Source organism: Rhincodon typus, chromosome 14 (assembly GCF_021869965.1).
Source record: "Rhincodon typus isolate 14 chromosome 14, sRhiTyp1.1, whole genome shotgun sequence".
In the NCBI taxonomy this organism is placed as follows: Eukaryota; Metazoa; Chordata; class Chondrichthyes; order Orectolobiformes; family Rhincodontidae; genus Rhincodon; species Rhincodon typus.
Window position 1 is genome coordinate 29,982,889 of NC_063345.1, and position 13,965 is coordinate 29,996,853.

Genomic DNA, 13,965 nt, shown 5'->3' on the forward strand with positions numbered 1-13,965 from the left:
CATTGAACTAGTTTATCTGAAAGTACTTAACCAATTGTCTTGCCGAATTTCTTTCCAAAGTTTAACTTTGCATGACCTGTGAATATGTATATGCACATCTTTTGCAACACACATATATGTACTGTGCAGCATGCAAAAAAGTTGAACAATGAAAGTCCTACAAGAACAGACAGCATGCTATCATTCTTTATCCTTCACACACATGTGAATTAACACAAATTTAATATGAAGAGCAGCTCCATATAGAGACATAATACTAGCTATATGATCAGTCCCAGTGCTGTTTTTCTATTCACTCCAGATAACAATAATATAGTTCATGCAAGAACAACTGCAAATATGAATATACCATCAATTGGAATCTAACTAGGATTAGCAGCATACGTTGTTTGGTCAATGGTTTGGTATAGCTCTTTCTCCATTATGGATGAGTAATTGTTAAACTTTGACTAAACAACAAAGCTGTCAGCAATTGCATAATGGTAATGCTATCTAGTTCTGACTTCATGTTAGTACGTAAAACAATAGGTCAATAATTTCTTGTCTGAAGTGAAGTTGAGAAATAAGTTTTGGAGACATCAGATGAGTTATAAATGCTGTTCTGTAAGAATGTGGAGTCGAATGATCATTTAAGTGGGCAATTAATTAATCAATGAACCTTAATTAAAACATATTTTGACCTAATGTTGAAACCATTCTGGAGATGTTCCAGAATTTGAAGGCATTATAAAAGGTAGGAATAATTCACTTAGAAAATACCATTATTGTACTATTTTCATTTGTTGCAAGCTCTCTTAGCATATGTCCTACATGAGTTATTTGAGTAATTATTCATCAGGGACAAGAAAATGACTCAACATAATAGTCACTGTGTTCCAAAGCAAGACTGTTAGGCAGAATGTAACCAGGTTCAAATCAAATATTTTACCCGAAAAACACTGACAAGATATGCAATTTCATAGAAAGCCATGGGATCCCTATTGCCCAGAGGCACAAAGTACGTCTGCCTTGACTTGCCTTTAGCCACAAAGTCAGGAAGACTGTCGTGGTTGTCATCAGTCAAGGGGGTGGATATGTTGCTATACGGCACCATGTTATGTCAATTTCATACCTGCACCATGTGTCAGCAGCGTATGCACCAAATACATTGCGTATGCTCTAATCAAATGGCCATGTCTCCAATTCTAATGGTGGGGGAGGGGCGGGGGGGGCGGGTGGTGGTGGGGTTGCTCTTTCAATTATCTTTCAATGTCTTTTAATCGGGGTTCCTAGCACAGCAAGTCAAGGACAGCCTCTATTATCAGTCCAGTAGCTTAGGTTCAGTTATTTGGCCACTTGGGCAGTCATGGTCAGGATCCTCTTCTCCTCCTCGGAAGTGAGGTGCAGAATGCCAGGCATCCCATTGCCTATCTTGACTCTCTTTGCCGTACTGTGGGCTTTTTCTGACTGGAACGAGACAAAGGGTAAGACTGAGTGAGATAAAAGTGGATGGCATAGCTTAGCAGGTGAGACAAAGATTCGCAAGTGAGCGAGCAGGCGGCCCAGAGGTCATGCAGGGTTAGTGATGTGGGAGGCTGGGGTGTGGGTGAGGTCAACTGATGAAAGAAAATTTTGCATGCATTAATGAGAGTTGTAAAGCATCAGCCTTGGTGGAAAGTGTGTGCAATAGGCAGCGATTGTGAATGCGAAGTTACAGAGAGAAAATGGTGGCACTTAAGCTGGCAGGAACAGAGAAGATCTTTGGCATTCATTCTTATTCTGCTGTGTATTCCTCCAGACAGCTGACAGTGCACTGGCCAGGATGGCAACCTTGGACCAGTTGGCAGGGTCTAATGTCATGGCCTCCTCTGCCAGTCCTGAGGAAGAAGACAGGCTTCCCTCTGCATCACCCCATCCTCCAGGTCCCTGGCTGCCACGTCCAGGGTGAATGTCACAAACCATGCTGGGCAACTCTGAACTGACAGTGCTTGACCAAATGCACAACGGCCTTTTAAAGATGGTACAAGCATCAGGAATCCCAGGATATTGCAGATTTAGTGAGAATGTCTGGCTACAGTGAGAGAATCAGCTAGCATCAAATGAGAGGAGTGCCACAGGGAGTGTTAGGTATCTAATGAGGCGAGTTTAGGATGATTGCTTGAGAAATCTCACCAAGTCTCGCAGAGAGAAAGCTTCCTTGAAAATTGATGAAAATTACATTCTGTCAAAATACGGTAAGATTCAGCCCATTATCTTCAATTAAAGCTTTCCTAATGGTGGGAGGGGAGGGTTAAACTTGATTCTGGTGTAACCTTCAGAGAGCAAGGAATGTTCCAAACTTATGCAAATAGAGGGTCTCATGCAAGGAACAAAACATTTAGCCAGAAAACACACTGCTACAATGGTGCAGATGTTGAGATTGCAAGGCTGTAGACAGGGCCATTTGCAACATTCACTAATGTCCAATATTCTTTCATGCTCAGCACATTTGATTTGATTTTGATTTGATTTATTACTGTCACGTGTACTGAGATATACTGAAAAGTGTTGTCTTACATGCTTTGCAGGCAGATCATACTATACAAGTGCATCAGGGTAACAGAACAGAGTGCAGGATACAGTGTTACAGCTGCTAAGAAGATGCAGAGAGAGAGAGAGAAATATTCAATGTTAAACAGGTTTATTCAAAAGTCTGATAACAGGCAAGGAAAAAGCTGTTCCTGAATCTGTTTGTACATTATTTCAAGCTTTTATATCTTCTGCCCGACGGAAGAGGATGGAAGAGAGTATAACCAGGGTGGGAGGGGGGTTTTGATTATGTTAGTTGTTTTTCCAAGGCACCGGGAAGTATAGATGGAGTCAATAGATGGGAAGCTGGTTTGCATGATGGACTGAGCTATGGTTTCTTTCGGTCTTCAGAAAAGCGGTTGCCTTACTACCACGTAGGATGCATTGATTGGTGCATCTTTAAAGATTTGGAGATGTCTTTCTGGACATGCTGAATTTTCCTTAGCCTCCTATCTGTGCTTTCTTGACCGCAGTGTCAAAGTGGGTGAACCAGGACAGATTGTTGGTGATTATCACTGCCAGGAACTTGACATTCTCGACCATCTCCATCTCAGCACCATTGTTGCAGACAGGGCCGTACCGTCCATTTGTTTTGCTGACATTGATGGAGAGATGGTTGTCTTTACACCTTGACGTCAAGTACTCAGTCTCTTTCCAGTACTCTGCCTCGTCCTTGTTTGAGATCCAACCTACAATGGTGGCATCGTCAGCAAATGTAGTTGGTGCAGAATTTGGCCACACAGTCGTGTATGAATAAGTACGATAATAGAGGGCTGAATGTGCAGCCTTGTGGGGCACCATTGTTCAAAATTACCATGGAGGAGGTGTTGTCCCCTATTCTTACTGACTGTGTCTGTTGGTCAGGAAGTCAAAAATCCAGTTACAGAGAGGGGAGCAAAGTCCTAGGTCCCAGAGTTTGGATAAGAGTTTGTTTCGAACTATGGTGTTAAAGCAGAGTTGGAGTCCGACGTAGATATCCTTGTTGTCCAAATGTTCCAGGGATGGGTGTAGGACCATTGGTGAATTGCAAATGATCAAGGCAATGTGGGAGGCTGGAGTTGATGTGAGCCATGACCAACCGCTCGAAGCACTTCATAATTATGGATGTTAGAGTCACCAGGCCATAATCATTGAGGCATGTTGCATAATGGGGTGATGGTGGTCTTCTTGAAGCAGGTAAGGACTTCAGATCGTAGTAAGGAGTGGTTGAAGATGTCTGTGAATACTCCCCCGAGCTGGTCCGCACAGGATCTGAGTGCATGGCCAGGGATTCCATCTGGCCAGTCACCTTCCATGGGTTTGCTCTTGAGAATGTCAATCTAAGGTCTGCAGCAGTGACTGAGGGTGCAGGTGTATCTGAGGCTGATAGGACAGGTGGTATCGTTTCACTGCCCTTCTGTTCAAAGCAAGCATAGAATGCATTGAGCTCACCTTGAGGTATAAGTTTATAACATGAAGGTAACTGCAACATCCCAAGCAAATTGCTCGAGGACCTTCTGGTCTCTATGTACACCTGGTGGTGCATTCATTCGCTTAGCCACAATTTTAACATTTTTCTTGCATAGTTTCTACATTTTGAATATAATTCAGAAAATAATTCAAAATGTCAAACAAATTTCTACTGTAACTGTTCAGTTAAACCTTGTTAACTTTGCAGAGCTGACTTGTTTAATCTGAATTCCTGCCTCTAATACATAGACAACATAAGAGAAGATGATAATCACACCCTACATGATATCTTATAGTTGGCACCCTTTTGAAAAGGTTATCCACCACCCTGCCATGCAAACTGATGCCTTGGCCTGTGATAATTCATACCTGGATTGTTAAATCTTTGCCACATTTAAACAAGCTGCTCCCTCATTACAGGTATTACCAGTGGCTCATTTTTCAGTGGTCAATGGTTATAATGGGCTGAATGTTACCGGAAAATGGCAAGTGTCATTTCTGGAGTGTTTAGAAATAGAAAATAGGAGCAAGAACAGGCCACTTGGCTCAGTGAGTCTGCTTTGCCATCCACCAATACAATGGCTAATCGCCTTACTCACACTCTCTTCCTGTACCCCTTGACACCTTTAGCTTCTTGAAATCTACCCACTTCTGACTCAAACATAATCAGTGATTTGGCCTCCATTGTCTTCTATGGTACAGAACTCTACAGGTTTCACCATCGCTAGAGAAGAAATGTCTGTCCGAAACGGCCTACCCCACATCCTGATACTGTGACCCCTTGTTTCAGAGGCCCTGGTCAGGGGAAGCATCATCCCTACATCCAGTCTGATGTTTTATGAGGTTTTTTTTCTGTGAACCCTCGTGAGTTATCTCACACAATTCCCTACTGCCCACCTCATTATATATTTACCACAATTATAAGCATGAGCATGGCACCAATTGTATGATCACCAACGGTGGAAGTAGTCACAACTGTCTCAGGATCAACACTCCTACTAGTTTCCAAGGTTCTGCGCATGGCAATCATGTTGGCGCACGGATTGCGGTACTGACTTCTGATTCCACACATCGCTGCTACGCAGGCACCTCAGAGGCCTGCACAACCCAAAAGAAAATTAGATGTAACAGTGCTGAGGGCTCCTGGTGCTAGTGCCATATCTAAAGCTCAGCTTGCACCAGGCTGAGCACTGCCAGTGCATGAAGTAAGTGGGGACTGAAAAAGATACGCTTCCGAGAGCGCATAAGTAGCACAGGTGATATTTCATTGCAAAGATAGCTCACCTTCATAAGTGAATTGTGATTTTATATTGTCACCTGTTTGATTAATAGTTATTGTAACCTACAAGGATCAAGTTACCCTCGCTGCCTACCCTTAGCACCATCACATGTCATAGCCCTGTCTAAGGCAGTGCTATTCTTTTCCTAGTACACAGTGTGGCTTAACATCTTCTCATTGTCCAATGTCAATGCATTGCTGCAAAATATGCAAAATTTGCTAAGGCAGCCACTACTAGAAACAGAACAACTTCCACTGGTTTACAAGAAAATTCTAAATCAGTGAACAAATGGCACATTCACACGTGCAACACCATAAATATCAGTTGGCCATTAATGATTTCACCATTACTTCCATCTTATTATTTTCTTCCCCTTTTCACTCTTCTTGTGACCTCTGCCCGCCTTGTCACCCAGCCATGTTGTTTTTTGCTCTTGGCCCAATATTATCATTATTCGTCTGCCAGCCCATGTATACGATCACCATCCCAGGCTACCAGCATGCTTCAATAAGGCCCAGCTAACCTCTGTGCCCGTGGACTTCCCCAACAGTTCTATGTTCCTTTGCTGTGGACTTTCCCATTCAGCTGTCTGCTGGGACCCAATCTCACAAAATACTTTCCCCTTATGTACCGCCACCCCATCCCCACCATTGTCTTAAACCCACTCACAGATGACATACTTTGTGACAATGGTGCAGAATGTTTCCGCTTAACCTATAAACAACAGCAGTAAAGCATTATTTGAATAAAGTGAGATAACAAGGTGTAGAGCTAGAGGAACACAGCAGGCCAAGCAGCATCAGAGGAGCAGGAAATCTGAAGTTTCGGGTCTAGACCCTTCTTCAGAAATAAGAACATAAGAACATAAGAATGAGGAGCAGGAGTAGGCCATCTGGCCCTTGAAGCCTGCCCCGCCATTCAATAAGATCATGGCCGATCTTTTTGAGACTCAGCTCCACTTACCCGCCCGCTCACCATAACCCTTAATTCCTTTACTGTTCAAAAATTTATCTAGCCTTGCCTTAAAAACATTCAGCAAGGTAGCTTCAACCGCTTCACTGGGCAGGGAATTCCACAGATTCACAACCCTTTGGGTGAAGAAGTTCCTCCTGACCTCAGTCCTACATCTGCTTCCCTTTATTTTGAGGCGATGCCCTCTAGTCCTAGTTTCACCTGCTAGCGGAAACAACCTCCCTGCCTCCACCTTACCTATTCCCTTCAGAATCTTATATGTTTCTATCAGATCTCCCCTCATTCTTCTGAATTCCAATGAGTATAATCCCAGTCTACTCAGTCTCTCCTCATAATCCAACCCTCTCAACTCTGGAATCAACCGAGTGAATCTCCTCTGCACCCCCTCAAGTGCTAGTATATCTCTTCTCAAGTAAGGAGACCAAAACTGCACACAGTACTCCAGGTGTGGCCTCACCAGGACCCTATACAGCTGCAGCATAGCCTCCCTGTTTTTAAACTCCATCCCTCTAGCAATGGCAGACAAAATTCCATTTGCCTTTTTAATTACCTGCTGCACCTGCAATCCTACTTTCAGCGATTCATGCACAAGGACACCCAAATCCCTCTGCACAGCAGCGTGCTGCAATTTTTTACCATTTAAAACATAGTCCATTTTGCTGTTATTCCTACCAAAATGGATGACCTCACACTTACCAACATTGTACTCCATCTGCCAGACCTTTGCCCACTCACTTAGACTATCTATATCCCTCTGCAGACTTTCAGTGTCTTCTGCACACTTTGCTCTACCACTCACCTTACTGTCATCTGCAAATTTTGACACACCACACTTAGTCCCCAACTCCAAATCATCTATGTAAATTGTAAACAATTTAGGTCCCAACACTGATCCCTGAGGCACACCACTAGCCACTGACCGCCAACCAGAAAAACACCCATTTACCCCTACTCTTTGCTTTCTATGGGGGAGGGGAAGGGGATTCTGAAATAAATAGGGAGAAAGGGAGAGGCGGATAGAAGATGGATAAAAGAGAAGATAGGTGGAGAAGAGACAGCTGTGTTCATCCAGCTCTACACCTTGTTATCTGCAGTTCCTACTATCTCTACGTTTGAATAAACTGAATTGTTAAAACTAATCCAAAGGTCATGAAATAGCTATAGCCAAGACAATGCCAAAGAGACAGCCAGTGCAAGATTTTGAGCCCTCACTAGGGCCAGGCGCAGAGGGAGATGGGCATTAACTGCCCTCCTCCCAGCCCCAGGAACTTGCCAGTTCATTAACTCCACCTTGCCCCCCCCGCCAGGCTATTTTTCACAGAGGCAGTGTAGGGGTGGGGGGCATGTATAAGGCAGGGTCACACACCCGTACACAGCAGGTCCAGCTAATTAAGGGCTAATGAAATCTGTTAAAGGAGGCTTCAAGTTCCAGCCTACTGCATGTTTCATTCCCTGAAGACACCTCGCATAGGTGAGCAATAGGCCCAGCACTCCAGGCAGGCTGAGAGGCCGGCCCTGTCCATCTAGACTGTGGGTAGCTTCCACAGTACTCCACAATAGCCAGTAACCCTCCACGGCCATGTCTACAACAGCTATAATCTGATTTCAAAACACATTTTCTACTTTACATTTACAAGTGTTGGTGAAACAACGCCCCATTCCCTTACTAAGTTTTCACTGCAATCTACTGTTCCTTTCAAGCTGGAACACCTCTGATCGGTCCTTCGCTGATTGGCCAGCCAGCTCCAAGAGCCATATTATCTGGCCATGAATTGACTACACTCAGAAAAATCAGAATGATTCTCCTTAGTGTAGGCTTCTTGTCTTATGAGCATGTAACATCAACCAGTGCATGGTTGGGTAGCTATCTACTCTACACTCTTACGACTTGGTCTACAGGCACTACGTGGTCTAAAATGGTTGAGAAAAACTTGGCAGTCTAATAATAACATCTAATAATAACTTCCTATAACAGGGCAACCAGAACTGAACGCAGTACTCCAGAAAAGGCCTCACCAACGTCCTGCAAAACCTCACATAACTTCCCAATTCCTATACTCAATGGTCTAAGCAATGATGGCAAACAAGAGGAGGTTCTTATCTGAAATAAGACAGCAGTCACATAAAAGTTATGGACACTGAGACAAACAAGAGACCTAGATGATCCTTCTGCCTTTCTTGAGATCCAGAGCTTTGCTACCTTTCTCTACCCAAGTCCTTATGACATTATCAGATTGAACGAAGTTTAATACAGACTTCAGCATTAACCTTTTCAGGTCATTTACCATATGCCAAATCTCCCCTCAAGTTTTTTTTTCTTCATTGTGCACATTTTTACATTTACCATAACCCTATCATGCCCAAAGTCTCTGACTTCACAAATTCAGGTGTCCTGGACATTTCACAATGCTTTCAGAATTCGTTCACTTCAAACTTGGAAGGTTGTAGATCCATGGCTCTCGAGGACTTTGATTATGTTCTGCAGCCCATAAGTTCTCTATCCCTTTGACGTTCTTCATGGAGGACATTGTTCCTACTCAACCATGCAATTAATTGATTCTCTCATCTAGAGAATTTCTGTCACAAAGGAACTCTTTCCTGATGAAAGAGGTATTTACTTTTTCCAATACTGTGGATTTCTAAGCCAGGACAATTTCATCTCAACAGTATCCTGAATCTGTGCCAGATGGTGTCCTGAACCTGTCACTTCAGCAGTGGCATCAATGGAGTTTAATGCAGCCCACCGTCAATCTGTAGGCGCAAATCTTTATTCTCAATCTGCCGTCAAATCTGTGCTGAAGTATGCAGATTCTGTTTTTCAACATGTTGACTCAGTTTGGTTCTTACTTTCACCAACAACCCCCCCCAACCCCCTCCACGTCCATCGGGAAACAAAGAATTAAAATAATCCTGTTAGACATGTGTTGCCTCATACTTTCAATTCAAATCTGTCAATTTCTGATGAAGGGTCTCGGCCCAAAACGTCAGCCTTCCTGCTCCTATGATGCTGCTTGGCCTGCTGTGTTCATCCAGCTCTGCAGCTTATTGTCTCAGATTCTCCAGCATCTGCAGTTCCTACTATCTCTAAAACAACCTGTTTGCCAGGTTGTGTTGCTGTCCAAACTAGTTCAGTTAAAAAACTATCAATGAGTTCACATTATCATTCTCAGTATTTGCATGTTCTTGCAAACTTTCCTGATTTTTGTCATGTGCTCTTCAATATTAGTATGAATAGAAAACATTTCAGCCAACCACAAATACACGAACAAGGAACTAAAGTAGGCCACTCAGCCTTTCCAGCCTGTTCCACCATTCAATATAATCACGGCTAATCTGATTTTAACCTGAAACTGCCAGCTGCAGGTGCATGTGTCCATGGCACTATTGGTAAGAGTGACCACTGCACAATCCTTGTGGAGATGAAGTCCCACCTTCAAACTGATACTGTACCACTTTATGTCGTGTTGTGTGGCACCATCAACATACTAAATGGGACAGACTTCGAACAGATCTAGCAACTCAAGAATGGGCATCCATGAGGCATTGAACAGCAGTAAAATCATACCATCAAGCCAGGGGATAAACCCTGATTCAGTAAAGAGTGCAAAAGGACATGTGAAAAGCAGCAACAGGTAGCTTAAAAATGAGACGTCAACCTGGTGAAGCTACCAAACAGGGCTACTTGTATGCCAAATAGTATAAGCAACAAGTAATAGATGGATCAGATCTGAGCTCTGCAGTCCTACTACATCCAGCTGTGGGTGATGGTGGACAATTAAACAACTCACTGGAGGAGGAGGATCTGTAAATATTCCATCCTCAGTAATGGGAAAGTCCAGCATATCAGTGCAAAGGTAAGTTTGAAGTATTTGTAACAATCTTTAACCATAAGTGCCGAGTGGATGATCTGTCTCAACCTCCTCCAGAGGTCCTCAGCATTGCAGATACCTGTCTTCACCCAATTCAATGGCTGAAATGATTTCCATTCAAATCAAAACCAGACTGCACAGATGACAAAAATCAGTAAAGTTTGTAATTGACTTGGGCTGACAAGTGGCATGTAACATTCGCACCAATCTGCGATTTCCCTCCAAGGCACTCACCATCCTGACTTGGAAATATATCGTCATTTCTTCCAAGTCAAAATCCTGGAATTCCGTCCGAACATCATTGTGGATCTACCTCTGACAAATAGACTGCAGCAGTTCAAAAAGGCAGCTCCCCACCACCTTCTCCAAGGACAACAAGGATGGGCAATAAATGCAGTAATGCCCTCGCACCATTGAGGAACTGAAACAAAATCTGCTGCTTGCCGTCTGCCCAAGTTGCTCTTATAGCTTTATACGAAATTTCCTCTAAGGTCGCTGGAATTAGTTCTGTCCAACTCAACCAAAATCCTATCTGCACTGCTGCTTTCCACATTTTAGGAGCATGCGATGCCAACCCAGCAGAGGCTGTGTAGATTGTTGCCTCAAACTCCTTTTCTGACTAAATCTTCAGAATCTACTTGATCTAAAGTGGTAGAAGAAAACCACTAAGCAATCTAATGAGAAGAGATTCTTGTCTTAAAATAACATATAGTTTATAGCAATGATAGTAATCAGATACAAGTGGAACAGTTACACAGACCTAAATGATAGGCCCATCTTCCTCAAAGTCCAGAGATGTACGGATATCCCCTACCCAAATCCTGAGACTTGTGAGAAAAATTATTTAGAAATGTAAATTACCATGGGCAATATTAGCAATAAGCATTGCTGTAGCATTTTTCCAATGTAATTTTAATATTAACACAAATCCAACCAAAATAAATGTTCTTCTACTGGTTGTGACAATAAGCTTCAGTTTTTGTCGCAGTTCACTGAAGCCCCACAGGGGTTTCAAAAGAAATCTGCAACAGATATTCTCTGCATATTTCCTCACAATTCATGTTGCTAGTTTTCTTGACAGGAGCCTCTCCCTTAGCGAGTAGAATGACCCAGATCTTAATCTAACAGACTTATTAGTTTGGTCAATTTAATAAATGAGCATTCAAGATTTTGTTACAATTCTAAAGTCCAATGAAACTGTTATGTTTCTCAAGTATTAATCTCATTGTTATTCATGCAGCTTTTTTTTTTCTGAACAAACTGCAGCTACATGCAACGCTCAATATCATCAATTGGGTTCAAAAGCTAATAGTACAGTCCACCTCAATAAAAACTGTCCACTGCCTACAGTTACACCACTTCAATAGTTCAATTATTGGTATTTTTAAAATAAAAATTATAGTCATCCTTTTGTTTTTCTTTTCAGTCAATAACGGATCTCATGGAAATATGCAGCAGTTTGATCAATAATTGAAAAGAGTAAAATAGCTTACTGTTTCAGGTAGATGCAGACCATCAGAGTTGGGAACTAACTTAGAAAACCCCCTTTCAGTCAAAATAAAGTAGGGAACAGAAAGCACAGAGTAATGGAAATTTGTCCAACACAAGTACATTCTGACAAGAAGAAACATCATTGGGTTCAACATCCTTATAATTCAATTAAAGAAAACTGTGATGAGACGAAAAGTACTGACACACAAAATCAGTCAAACTGTGAACAAGCACTAGAAAAGCAAAGACAATTAAAACAATTTGAAAAAATGCCAGCTACTGATCAATAACAGAATGCTTACTCGCCAGCTGAAAGCAGTGATTGCTTCTCATCTTGTTTTGTTCGAGGTCTCCCTAGTTTTAACTTGAGTGGAGATGATGGGGTTTTCTGAGCAGCTGGTTGGATGAAATGTGCAAACAGCTCAGTCTGTTTTAAAAGGAATTCAAATCTTTTGGTCCGATCCATTTTCTGTTGTGAAGGAAGTCAAAAAGATAATTTTCATTAAAAACTTCTCCTTTGCACAAAACCAACTTCAACAGTAAGATATGGTGGAACCAATATTAGCTCTAACAATGGAGGGGGCTTTCCCTTCTCCTTATCACCCTCTGTCCCCAACTCTGACAATGACCAAACTGTGTTAAAGTTTTGTGTTAAATAAGTAGCCTAGACACACGAATGAAAACAATATAAAAAAGACAAAAGCTCATAATAATTTCATTTAACAGGGCCACAGCAGTCAGGTCCTGTTATTTCACAGCAGAATTTTGCTGGAAAATTGTTAATCAGCAATTCAAACTAAAGATCAGAGGAGTCATTTTTGTCTCCAGGAAATGTTTGATTGCTAATTAGTTCAAATGAAACAGTTCGGAATTCAGTGTTAGATTACAGCAAAAGTGCTTTCCCGCTGCAGCTCCCAAGTAAAACTGCTATTCTCCCAAGTGACTGGAGCTCCCCACAAATCCCCAGAGTGAGAGATCTGTTGCCCTCCCCCATCTTTTCTACGACCTCTCTCCACCTCCCATCCAGCCCCACCTGATCTTTGCTAGTTCTCCTCCGTTGTGTCCATGCCCCCTCCCACTCAGAAGTCCAATACATCACTTCCTCCTCTAAGCATCCTGGCTGCAGCACAGTAAGGGAGGCCCATCTGTCTGCTCGCTGGTCAGACTCAATTGATTCACTGCTGCCATGATACAGACTTGAGAAACGTTAGCCATTCAATTCGGCAGGAATCGAATTTCTCACAACGGCAAAGCTACATCCCTTCCCCCAACTTCCTTAAATATTGGGACTGATGTCAAGCAAAATATTTTGTCCTATAAAATTCTGGTGAATAAGTGGAAATCATAGGGAGGGAACAAGATGGCAGATAATGGAGGTCTCACGGTTTCATACTCTCAGACTATGTCTTACCATTTTCTCTTCATATTCAGGATCAACGTCATTCCCTGGGTTTGCGCTCTTCAGAGGCATTTTAAGTTGCAAAGGTGAAACGTAGCTCTAAAAGTAGAAAACAAAATAAAATCAGTCTCAGGGTACTTATTATTTTGAAACTTCCGTTTCATTCTTAAATTTAAGGAGAATATTAAACTATGACAGATCACTTAACTTGTACGCCATTGCTCATCAATATTTGCAGAAAAGGGAAGCCATATCAGCAAATATTTCACAATGATCAGCTGCTCTCTGAGCAATGTGAACAGTTCAGAGGGATTATTATAGTTGTGGCTTTCCTATTTGCATTACCATGTTTAGGCCAAAAGGTTTCATTAGATTCTTTCAAAATCTTCAAAAGACGAACTTTTGATGTAAAACTATGCAGCGGGCATCACCTAAGGGCTCTGAAAAACTGCACATTGTGCATAAAACATACAACAAAATTGCTGCAATAAAGATTGACAATGATTCTGCCTTTCATACATTTCAGTATAGCTGTGCAATTAAACATTTCTGAATTCCAGAGATATTGCAGAAGCAGGAAGAGGCATCCAGTTTCATCTCCATTACACAGGCCCCAAGCTCATTCCAATAATAAAATTTGAAAGCTTTTGCGATTTATTTCAAGCAAAAATTCTTGTCTTGCAATCCACCCACTTCACCAATATCTAGGAATTCTTCCCTTCAAACATTCATAGGAAAGGATACAGACCACAAAGAGCCTCTTGTGGTCCTTGAACAAAAGCAACAACCCCTGCTAAATTCTGAGTATTCAGAAGATTTGACCCAATGGAAAATATTCATGCTATCCTGGTGGGCATTGCCAGCACATTAAATACAAGTAAATTTGCCAATTATTGCATCTATCCCAACTCCTTCAATCCTACATGGCAATAAGTCAATTCAGGAATCACAGCTCACC

General features: G+C 42.1%; 1 protein-coding gene across 4 annotated transcripts in view; it reads right to left on the reverse strand.

Moving 5' to 3' along the window:
- smarca1 (SWI/SNF related, matrix associated, actin dependent regulator of chromatin, subfamily a, member 1) overlaps positions 1-13,965 on the reverse strand; it is a 108,193-nt gene that overhangs the window by 80,153 nt on the left and 14,075 nt on the right. For all 4 annotated transcript variants that reach the window (XM_048605432.1, XM_020511302.2, XM_048605435.1 and 1 more), the window contains 2 exons: positions 13,020-13,106; positions 11,911-12,077 (listed from right to left, as the gene is read on the reverse strand). In XM_048605432.1, the coding sequence (XP_048461389.1) occupies positions 11,911-12,077; positions 13,020-13,106 (254 nt within the window). The remainder of the gene's footprint in view (positions 1-11,910; positions 12,078-13,019; positions 13,107-13,965) is intronic.